Source organism: Brassica napus, chromosome A10 (assembly GCF_020379485.1).
Source record: "Brassica napus cultivar Da-Ae chromosome A10, Da-Ae, whole genome shotgun sequence".
In the NCBI taxonomy this organism is placed as follows: Eukaryota; Viridiplantae; Streptophyta; class Magnoliopsida; order Brassicales; family Brassicaceae; genus Brassica; species Brassica napus.
This window is the reverse complement of record NC_063443.1, coordinates 13,047,395-13,059,965: the sequence shown is the minus strand read 5'-3', so window position 1 is coordinate 13,059,965 and position 12,571 is coordinate 13,047,395. Positions and strand designations below refer to the sequence as shown.

The 12,571-nt window shown below is 32.4% G+C and overlaps 1 protein-coding gene across 1 annotated transcript; it reads left to right on the top strand.

Moving 5' to 3' along the window:
- The first annotated feature begins 7,084 nt into the window (after window positions 1-7,084).
- Window positions 7,085-11,635, top strand: LOC106371648 (fatty acyl-CoA reductase 1). The gene is made up of 10 exons (XM_048743058.1): window positions 7,085-7,327; window positions 8,314-8,417; window positions 9,169-9,374; window positions 9,461-9,561; window positions 9,647-9,839; window positions 9,928-10,089; window positions 10,211-10,292; window positions 10,429-10,698; window positions 11,028-11,155; window positions 11,331-11,635. Exons 1-10 carry the CDS (start codon window positions 7,252-7,254, stop codon window positions 11,488-11,490), a joined length of 1,482 nt encoding a protein of 493 aa, XP_048599015.1. The 5' UTR covers window positions 7,085-7,251; the 3' UTR covers window positions 11,491-11,635.
- Window positions 11,636-12,571: the final 936 nt, after the last annotated feature.

Sequence of the window (12,571 nt, the reverse complement as noted above, 5' to 3'; positions counted from 1 at the left end):
GCATCGGAGAAAATAATTTTGTTGTTGATTCACTAGATAGAAGAGAAGAACATACAGTCATAGAATTATGAGAAGAGGGACAATTGCGGCAGAAACGAATACAATAGTTTCGATTGTATAGATGGAGGTGATCGCCACTGAACAAGTCATGTCACTCGCCACACAAGTCTTCAAAACTCTATTATTCACCACAATCCTTCACCATCAACAGAGACAATTTCATCAACAATTTCATACATCACAGAACATCACGTATTAAATTATGATGATTAATTATGTGGTGATGTCAACACACATTATTTTTAAACTGAAAACCACTTCTATAACATATACTATACTATTAACATAATAATTACTATACTATGCGGGTAGACATATGTACTACTCCATTTATATACAACACAGTCACCCACCAAAATATAGTTTATATATTATGGAAATAGACATCTATACTACTTTATTTACTTCTATATAGTATATTTTATTTACAAATTCACACAAACAAAGTATTAGAGGTTGACATAGCTATCTTCATCAGGTCTATTTCCATGTATATACACAGTTAACTATATTGTCATGCAAATGGAGTACAAGCACCATGTATATAAACAGAAAATCCCAAACTTCTGGTTTCTTTACTTTACAATATCAGATTCCGACATGTAATATGTAATGAATGAAAATTCAGAAAATTTAAGAGCAGTAAAACAACTTACATAATAGGCAATGTGAATTTGTGTTACCGCCGTTACGGTGCCGTCTTACTCACGCCTTTTGTCACCTACCGAGCCTTCGATAATGGTCTTCTTCTCCACAAACTCACCAAAAATGTAATCGGTGGTGTCTTAATCGCTCAAATATGAAGATGAATCTATTGACCTTTCCATATTTTACCATTTGCTTTGTTAATTGTGTGAGAGTAACTAAAGGCCACGTCTTTCTTTTAGAATCACTAGTTAATAATTTAGATTATAATTTTTTTGCAGGTTTTACCGGTTAAATGAAAGGGTAGGATGGCAATATTATAGAAAAGACACATTGTGTATCGTTATATTAGGGAAATTGACTACTTCATGAATTATCCTTTTTTTCTTGGTTATACAGGCATATTTCCCATTACTTATCCTCCGTTTTTAGATAAATTTGAAAAAGAAAAAAAATGTATAAGACCCTAGGTGGGATTTATAACACACTTCAAATATTTTGAAAGGAATAAAAATTACACTTTTAGAAAACTTATAATAATAATATTTTTAATAAAACACCCTTTAACACAAAATTAAAATACCTCAAATAACTAGATAAATTTATTGTTATTTTAAGGCTAAGACGGCACTTGATGTATTTTTTACTTGGGTGTTCTTGATCTACATAGTACATACACAAATTTGAAAAGACTATAACATTATGGTAAGATATACACGATTACGTGAAAACTCTTGTGTTTATTTACGTAAATGAAAATAAATTATAAACTAAACTTTAGAAAGTTTGGTGAAAATGTAAGGGCAAAGTTATTCAATAGCAATACACAAAAACCGCTATACAGAGTTTTTCTGACAATTTTAACTTTTCATGGACATTTCTATACCAAATCAACCCGAACTCAATATTTTTTGTCATCACTAAAATGTACACTAACTTTTAACAACTTAAGCATTTGGTCTATAACGATTTAGGATGAGAAGCCATTGTCGAAAGTTCAAAGACGGGTCCAACCCCACCTATATTGAAACTCAGCTATGTAAAGTGTATATTCAAATGGGTGAAAATATATATGATATATCATGCATAGATGAAAGTGAAATGAGAAAATTTTATATAAAAATAAGCCTTAAACCTACTAATTTTTTTTTGTGTGCATAACTAGAATTAATTTCACTGAACAAGAGACGGTACAGAGACCAAACCCGGTACAAAGTCTGCAAGGGCTTGTTTGTTCATTTAGTTTTGTAATGGAAGATATAACGGCTCACAACTCAAGATGTCAAACCTCTTTGAAATGTCAAAGACACGCAAATAGTTGCCGTTCATATTTGCCAAATTTCTTCTAGATAGACAATAGTTTATTTAAATTATATTAAACGAATATATGTATTTTATGTGTTTTCATGCAAAAGCTAATCCGACCGGAGTGATAAAATCCCCAACTGTTTGGAGCAACATGTACATTATGTAAATCCTTGTATATATAACATGGACGTAATGTAGATTACTGAGCAGGAGAAGAATTCAAAGACAATGGGAATCAATTATATCAATGTAGGGTAAGTCCAAAATGGAGGTACTTGCGTGGAAAACATACCTCTTTAGTTTCTACTACCAAACTTTATTGACACAATAACTAACTAATTGCAAACCCTTATAAATTGACGGCAAAGGAAGTATAATTATCGGCAGCTTTCAGCTTCCAACTTTTAATTGCATATATATTACGTGTCGTCCGCATGTTCTACAAGATTAATCATTACTAGATTTTGATATGTGCATCTGCACGAAAGTTTACTTTATCTTTTATATAAATATATATTTGTTGTAAATAGACAATAAACAGTATTATATTATTATATTATTATATGTTATTTTGTTTTTTTAAGTATAATATAATATTTCATATATTACTTTTTTCTAAAAATATATTACTATTTATTTTTCATGTCACTGTTATATAATATCATATATGTGTCATCATATAACTAATCGTATTTTATATGTACCATCATATAAGTAATCATATAATTAATAGTATTTTATATGTATCATCATATAAATAATCTTATATATTATATTTTAAGAACTTAATATGAAATATAAAAACTATAATTTAGGCTCGTGGTTGAAATTGGACTTTGTATTATATTTTTTTTATATATTTTTTTAATAACAAATTAAAATGGTTTTTCAAAAATATTTTAGTAAAAGTCAATTTTTGAATACATGTATAATTTTGAATCAATTTTGATATAAAAGACGAGCCAGCATAAGTACACTTGGACCAATATTATACACTCGCACACACAGAACATCCGTGGTTATCCGTGTGTGTCCGTCAGCACACACATGACGTCTGTGGCTGTCCATCAGTACACATATCAGCACATTGGTCCTTGGACTCAGCACACTGGTCCTTCCCGTGGACTGTTCAGGTGATTTTGGTCCACGTGGGCTGTCTGTTCAGTACACACAAGACGTCCGTGGGTGTCCGTCAACACACACAAGACGTCTGTGGCTGTCCGTGTGTGTTCGTGTGTGTCTGTCAGCACACACAAGACGTCCGTGGCTGTCCATCAGTACACATATCAGCAACGTGCTCCTTGGACTCAGTACGCTGGCCCTTCTTATGGACTGTCGGGTGATTTTAGCCCACGTGGGCTGTCTGTTCAGTACACACATGACGTCCGTGTGTGTCCGTCAGCACACACAAGACGTCTGTGGCTGTCCGTCAGCACACACAGAACGTCTGTGGCTGTCCATCAGTACACATATCAACACGTTGGTCTTTCGACTCAGCACGCTGGCCCTTCCTTTGGCTGATTTTGGACAGCCATAGACTGTCCTTGAACTGCCGATCAGTACACATATCAGCACGCTGACCACACATATCAGCATGCTCGTCCTTCCCATAGACTGTTCGTGTACTGATTTTTGACAACTGATGCACCATGTCAGTATACATATCAACACTCTGGCCCTTTCCGTGAACTATTCATGTACTGATCTGGACATGAGCTCGAGTTTTGGTGGACTGGACTGTCCAAGTCAGTCTGATTGAGTTCGAATGAACTGATGGTCCAAGTGTACTTATGCTGGCTCGACTTTTACTAAAATATTATATCAAAATTGAATCAATTTTTGAATATTATGTATAATTTCGAATCAACTTTGAATTAAATTTGAATCAATTTTTCAAAACACTTTCTAAAAGCACTTCTACTTTAATAAGTTAAATAATTATTTTAGACTAAATATGTTTTTAGGTAATTTGATTGGACTACTTTTCGTATATTTTAAAGCTAGCCCAAATATATAGTTTCTCATAATATAATGGATTTCTATTTTTTCTTAATAACTAAATCCTATTACTTTTTTTCTAATATACTTCTATCCATGTTTCCAAACAATATTTTTTTTACTGCTATTCATGTTTCAAGACACTTCTTAAAGGTACTTCTAGTTTAATAAGATAAATTATTTTTTTCCTAATATACTGTTATTCATGTTTCCAAACAATATTATATTTTTTTTACTGATATTCATGTCTCCAAACACTTTGTAAATGTACTTCTACTTTAGTAAGATAGACTAGGTAATAACCCGCGCCTTGCGTAGAATGTGATTATTAATTTTGTTATTTTTAATAAAAATACTTAAATCGGTTTAATCTAGATATTGGTTCGGTTTTAAGTTTTTTTTCTTGGTTTTAATCTTTTAAAATATAACTATTATTTTAAATTAATATTCATTCTAGTTTATTCGGTTAAAATGTTTGATTTTTTGATTTTTTCGATAAAAACCAAAAATTAATATTATTTGTTTATTTTCATGTTATAAATTTTAGATAGTCGTCATGTCGAACCAATAGTTTCATATTATAGTTTTTAAACAGATAATAGTTTTAAAAAAGAAAAGAAAATTATTAAAACAAATCATTTCACTACAATTTGGTCGGTAGTGAAAAAAACATTAAGAAAAATATTCCAACTTTCAAAAAAATTAGATACTTCAGTAACGGATAACGAATCGAATCAAAATTTATGAATATTTTGCTCAACTTTATCCGTAAACAATAAAAATAATATATATAGTTTGGTTTTTGATTCGTTATCTATTTTTATTTGAATCAAAAAATCTAGAGTTTTATTGGAACCATATATGTGAGTTTTATATTAAAAAAACGCAAAGTAGATAATGTGAACACATTTATGAATATAGTGTAAATGCGTTAGCATACTTATTATCAAATCATTGTAAGATTACCGCGTGTCTATTATAGTGTGAATGCATTTATTAAAATGTTTCTCTTTTAATACATAAGGATATTAAGTTAAACGAGTTGAATTTGTTAATTGAAAGCTATACAAACTATTTGTTACCAAAATAACCTACGTCGTATAGTTTTTGTTTCCAAAAGTTATGGCCATAGAAACCAGCAAATAAAACTAGCAGATGGAATTTGAGTGGTGCCGTATATATGCTGACAAAATAAATAATTAAAAAACATTATTGATTGTTTTTCTATACATAACGACCATTAGAAGACTAGGTGATTTTGATTGACGTTTATACGTTTTAGTTTTGCTCTATCTGCTGCGCAAAACTAAATCATAATTATCTTGATTATTTAATACAGATATGGATCCATGTTTTAAAATCTATGTGATGTCCGGAAAATGATCTATTCATGGATTGTACCTCTTCTAGGAAAATTAGTTTGGACCTCTCCATAGATCTGGGATACCCCCAGATTAATCAAAAAATAATGATCATTAGAAAAAAAATGAAAAAACTGCACCGTAAAATGTAAACACAATGCGGGCATAGTGGCGACAGCAGTGATGCTCACTTATAGACACATGGACACCGATAGAAATTGTCTTAGATGTGCTGGCCTAATAGAGTCGATTAATTATCTTCTTTTTTAATGCCTCCCAACTCTGCAGGTTTGGACTTTATCGGACTATACGTCCCTTCCGGATTACTTCCCGAGTACATCTATATACCAAAACATGAACTTTCTGTTTTGGAAGAGAAGATAGATGGCTCCAGTGAGACCACAATTTGATACATTCCCATGGATCTATTGGTACATTTTGAAGGCGAAGAACGACAAACTATTTAATGGAAAAGTTGTATCTCCGATTGACACTCTCTAAAATACGTCTCTTGAGGCAGAATGTTGGAGGAAGGCTAACGAAAAAGAGAAAGCAAACAAGGATCATGACGATCCTCCTACTATAAAGGTTGATACATTGCTTCCTTTGATACCTCGAATACCTACATGTCAAATTGATGCGTCAAGGATCGATAATAGCAGTGTTAGTGGCTTAGGGTGGAGTCTTAAGGATCAAATGAGTTTTGAATATTTCGGATTACGGACGTGCAGCAGGAACCTCTCAGCTTTGCATGCTGAAATGAAAGGTTTACTCTGGACAGCCTCATGTATGAGAGACATGAAGATATCCTCGATACGGTTCGAGACAGATTGCTCGGACATAGTGGACATGATTACAAACCCAGAGGATTGGCCAACATTCGCGACAGAGATCGAGGTGTTCTAAAGATTACATGAAGATTTCGAAGATGTGAGACTGATTCATATTCCTCGGAGTAGGAGTGGTCGAACGGACGCGTTAGCAAAAGATGCTAGGCTAGAGGCTATATTTTTACCCATGTAAATTAGATTCGGTCAAACAGAAGTACTGCTTGGAGAATCGGTTCGTCTGACCATCACTTGATTTAGCTTAAATGGGTAGTAGAAAAAAAAACGTAAACACAGTAAATGGCTGAGTATCAACCGTAGCACATGGAACAGAAAATCTTTTCATAATTGTTGTCATAGTTAGCAGCTCTAAAAATATAGATATCAAATTATCTACAGTTAGTGTTAATAATTTTGTTTCTTTACCTACCATCAACTGTCCCAATAGTTTAATGGATCAAATACTTTCTTGAGTTAGTATGAATTTCCGGGAATCTTTCCTTTTTTTAATGATGCGGCGTAAGATACAATCATAAACATAGTTTAATTGTGAAATCTATTTCGGGTAGGTTGTTGACCTGATCTCTAAACATCCGATATCACGTTAACGTTGTACGAACATGTCTCATGTTTATGAATTATGAGAAACCTTATCTATAATTCTAAGCACAATTTATGTAATGAAATCTATTAATTATAGGTGTTATGTCATTGTACAACTATCCTCATTACCACAAGTAATAAATGATTTCAAAGGGAGGACTGAGATAGCGAGATGATGGGTCGGCATGCAGTCACGTTTCTTAAATGGTGATATTTGATATTTGTGATTCTGAAAAATATTTATTTAGTAATTAAATAACATCCAATATTTTCTGTAATTAATGGGTAGGTTGGTCGATGAAGAAATTGTAAATACGATAGGCAGTAATAAGGATCGCAATGTTTACGAGTCTATATATAGTAACCTTAACTCAGAAAGCTTCAAGTCACCCAATACAATCAAGTTTTGTCTGTTTGTCTTAAGTTGATTGAGTATAATTTGTTTCAATATGGAATCCAACTGTGTTCAGTTTCTTGGGGACAAGACGATTCTCATCACCGGTGCTCCTGGTTTTCTTGCCAAGGGTACGTTCTTTCTACATCTTCCTGCACTTCGAGTCTGGTTTTTATACCATAAGATTTTATCATTCAATAACCTGATGAAAATCTCGTAATCGATTATATGCTTCATACTATTTTCTTTGAGAAAATGCTACAGTAAAATGCTTCAAACTATCTTTGTAGTTATAGAGATTCTTACGATTTTAATTTTCTTCCGGGTGGAATTGGCTATTTTATTGTATGGTTGCCATCAATATAACTTTCTTGTAGCTAGTGAGTATCTAAACATTTCATTGATCTTTCCAAACGAAATTTTACCGGTCGGTATGTATATATGCGTTCCTCGTTTCAATTGATATATAAGAATAACTGTGACAAGTTTTTTGAAGATTTAAAAAAAAAGTTTTTGAAGATATATACTGATGAATTTTTCATGATTAATTATCCACTTCATTTATTGTCACACACCTTATAGATTTATGTGGCCCATTCATATTACATATATCTTCAACATATTCAATGAGTTCCTATGTATTATATTATATTTTAAAATTTAGTACTTTTATATTATAGAATTTGTTGCGACGGTGAAATATATATGCTTGCTTCATAGATTCTGCGTTTCCGATTTAAAAACAAAATTCCTACGCAAATTATATATATTATATTTGCACCAAATATCACCTAATAATATAACTAATGCTCCTTAATCATTATGTTTGATGAAGATTGAGTTTATAAATCTTCACATATTTTTTTTTTAAATCTGGGAATGTATGTATGAGAGTTGTATTCTTGTAGACGAATAGTATTTAATTTTACATTCTGTTGATAAGTTGATTTTAGTTATTAGTACATCAAAAAAGGAAAATATTTATTTCTTAAAACAACAACTCTGGAAAAAGTAAGAAATAAATAAACTTTTCTTGAAACAACAACTTTTGGAAAGTCAGAGTTTTAGATACAAGAATTACTTAAAATCTCTTGTGTGTTTTTCTTTTCTTAATTAGTTCTAGTAGAGAAAATTCTGAGGTTGCAACCAAATGTGAAGAAGATGTATCTTTTGTTGAGAGCTTCCGACGATAAGGCAGCCATGCAACGCTTACGTAGTGAGGTATGACATAAGTTAATTAATCAAATCCCATAACTAAAACACTTATTTACGTAAATAATAACCCTAGAGGTGATCCATCTATACTATTAAAGCAGGATCATATTGTCATAATTACCTTAGGGGCATGTTTCCTTCACTAACATTGCATGTTTCATTAAGGGCAATTAAGTAATATTAATAACAAATCTATATTGGGTCATTATTTTTGGATCCAGCCCAAATCAAATCTCTCTTGGACCATTTGGGCCTATTAAAAAATCAGATTCAATTCTCACTTTTTTTTCCTTTGGACCATTGAGTCCAAGTTCAAATAATTTTTTTTCAATTATTCTTAATTATTATTTTTTTCTTTTCTTAATATAATTTAAGCATTCATAAAAATAATTGAATTTTTTTATTGAAAAGTATAAATCTTTATTAAATGTATATAATTTTTTAATTAAAATATTAACCCCATAATAAAATTAATTTATCAGAGTTATACCAACTTAATTCATTAAAAAAATAAAGTTTAATTTTTTTTAACATAAACAGTCATTTAAAATGAAATACGATAAATAAAGATAAATTTTTTAAATCTTTTATAAAATAAAACACAAATATATGAAAATGTGACATTTACTAAATATTTGTCAATTGAAAAAAAAAAAAAAAAAAAAAAACCCGCGCTTTCAAAGCGCGGGTCAAAATCTAGTTACTTAACTCAAATGATATTGACAATATATTTGCTTTGTTTACAATGATACAACAGGTTGTGGAGATAGACCTTTTTAGGGTGCTGAGGAAAGATCTAGGTGAAGAGAATCTGGATAAATTAGTGCATGAAAAAATCGTGCCAGTTCCCGGTGATATATCGGTTCATAATCTGGGATTGAAAGACCCTGATCTTTTACAACGGATGTGGAATGAGATTGATATCATCATCAATATCGCAGCAACAACGAATTTCGATGAAAGGTATGACCCAAAAAGTTGTATAAGTGATATATACTTTATATAATGGTTAAAGTTATAACATGTGATTCTTGACGACTACTTTAAAGATACGATATCGGTCTTGGCATCAATACATTCGGAGCTCTCAATGTTCTCAACTTTGCCAAAAAGTGTGTTAAAAGACAATTGCTTCTCCATGTCTCAACCGGTGAGTTTAATATTTCTCACAAAACCCCATCATATATGTACCAACTACCAACCTGGCTTACCTTAATTTGCATTTGTTAATTTAGCATATGTCTGCGGAGAAAACAAAGGACTATTCCTGGAGAAACCATTCAAGATGGGGGAGAGTCTCAGCGGGGATAAGAAACTAGACATCAATGTAGAATTCGAATTGATGAAACAGAAACTGAAAGAGCTAAAGCATCAAGATTGTACTGAAGAAGAGATCTCACAGTCGATGAAAGATCTTGGAATGACAAGGTATGCGGCCTAATCATACCCTAAATGTTCTTAATTAAATGTTACTTTCATCATACGTTATTCTTATAACAAAACAATTTTCATATAGGGCAAAGCTTCATGGATGGCCAAATACATATGTATTCACCAAAGCAATGGGAGAGATGCTAATCGGAAGCTCTAGAGAAAATTTACCACTTGTTATCATTCGTCCAACAATGATTACTAGTACTCTCGCCGAGCCGTTTCCTGGCTGGATCGAAGGATTGAGGTGCGAACCGGTTAATATCATAATTCTTTTTTTTTAATATAAATCAAATGAGTATGTCACGAGTTATATATAACGTGTTAACTCAAGATTCATATTTAATAATTTTTACTATGACGTTCAGAACAATAGATAGTGTGATTGTTGCATATGGCAAAGGAAGGCTCAAGTGTTTTCTTGCGGATTCAACCTCAGTCTTTGACCTTGTAAGCACAAATCTAAGCATGACTCGACACCTAATTCAATTTATAGCATATTAAATAACACATATATTACTTGTTTAAGTTAAATACATATAATCCTCTTATAACAAATTTATGGAAAGTGCTACATCATTTTCAGATACCAGCGGACATGGTGGTAAACGCAATGATCGCAACCGCAACAGCTCACTCTGGAGAAACCGGGATCCAGACCATATACCATGTCGGCTCTTCTTTTCAGAATCCGGTCACGTTTGGACAACTCCATGACACCGCGGCTCGTTACTTCACTAAAAAACCTCTGGTTGCTCGCAACGGCTCACCAATCATAGTATCAAAAGGAACGATTCTACCCACCATGGCTCAATTCAGCCTCTACATGACCCTTCGTTACAAGCTTCCTCTGCAGGTACTTTAACCTCCACTCTGTATATATAATAAAAAAATCGATAATCATTTTGATTTAGATAACATATGTATAGTATAGTTAAATATTCGGTGGTAAACCATTCTCCAGAGAGAAAATGTGAAAGCTTCGATGGCTACGTGCTGTGGAAATTTTGTATAGTGCGGATTCGAATTCAGATCTATTGGAAATCTACGGATACGATAAAGTTTAAAATATTAATATTTAATGAGTTTTAGTTAAAAAGAATTTTAGTATAAGATATTAATATTTTATAATTTGTTTTCTCAACATTGTTTCTCTTTTGTTTTTTGTTGTCTTTTTCATTACAGATACTTCGGTTGATTAATATCATTTACCCATGGAGTGAAGGAGATAAATACAATGACCTTAGCCGCAAACTCAAGCTAGCTATGCGACTAGTTGAGCTTTACGAGCCTTACTTACTCTTCAAGGGCATGTATGTATTTTATTCATAAATTTTCACCAAAGACACCAAGTAATATCGCTCTTATAAGGAAAGGAGAACAAATAATACATCATTAACTATACTACAAATGAGTTTCTATCATATCTTTATGTCGTAATCGCAGCTTAACTAAGCCCTTAACATTATAAATTCTTGTTATGTGCAGATTTGATGATTTAAATACCGAAAGACTGCGAATAAGAAGAAAAGAGAACATCAAAGAGATGGATGGATCGTTCGAATTTGATCCCAAGTCCATCAACTGGGACGATTATATCGCAAACATACACATTCCTGGCCTCATCACCTATGTTCTTAAACAGTAAATTATAGTAATTATGTGCTTGAATACTAGTAAAATCGTATTGTGAAGTATTGAAAGGAGTTCGAATCAATCTCCTGTGTAATATCATTATATATATCAACGCATTGTATGAATATGATTATATATGTCACTATAACTGAATTCTATTTCCTGGCTTCATTAAATATTATAGTGAGATCTACAAATATTAATAGAATATGCGTTGCCTTGTATGTACTAATCAACTATTCCAAGAAGGATGAGATAGCCATGACACTTCATTGTCGCGTGCTAGATGTCTTTCTTCCACCATCTTAAATTTGTATCATGGTAGCATGCCCCACTTACGAGAAAATGAATCCGAATATAATAATATCTATACAAAGGTAGGAGAAGAAAAATCAAACCCTTAAACTGTTGCATATAAATGACAAATAGTACACTCTGAGCTCCTACCGGCAAATTGCACTCATTGTGTTTATCGACTTTATGTCTGTCAACTTGCTATCGAAATTATTTTATTAATATTTCAATTATTGTAAAACGGATAGGTTCCGAATGGTAACTACGATTTGAGCGGTGCAGGACAAGCGGTTCAACTGCGGTGCGGTTTTAACAGTTATAAAAATATATAGATATATGGTATATGTATGTTTCGAATAGTGACTCTAGTCCCGCCTCGCCCCGCAGTTAAAAGTAACAAAAATCTTTACATATACTGTATATCTATATATTTTTATAACTGTTAGAACCGCACCGCAGTTGAACCGCTTGGTCCGCACCGCTCAAACCGCAGTCACCATTCAGAATCGTAGAAATTTTTGTTATTGTTAACTGCAGTACGGAGCGGGACGGTTGTAAACATTCAGGTTTCGAATGGTAACAAACATCCACTTGAAAGTTTTGTTTTGAATAGATAAAGACAAATTTGGCTCTCATTATGAATAGCTTCTGACATAAGTCAGACAACTATATAATAACTTAACAATTTAGATGCATGCATCTACCACGGGCAAAGCTCACAGATATGAGCCAGCCAAATGTCATAGGCCAAACACATGGCCTTGTCAGTTTGAATTTAGTTCGATGGGACGAAACGCAAG

Coding starts and splice junctions, on each gene's coding strand:
- LOC106371648 (XM_048743058.1), top strand. CDS start 7,252: ATGGAATCCAACTGTGTTCAGTTTCTTGGGGACAAGACGATTCTCATC. Junction 7,328..8,313: donor TCCTGGTTTTCTTGCCAAGG/GTACGTTCTTTC, acceptor TTTCTTAATTAG/TTCTAGTAGAGAAAATTCTG. Junction 10,699..11,027: donor GTTACAAGCTTCCTCTGCAG/GTACTTTAACCT, acceptor TTTTCATTACAG/ATACTTCGGTTGATTAATAT.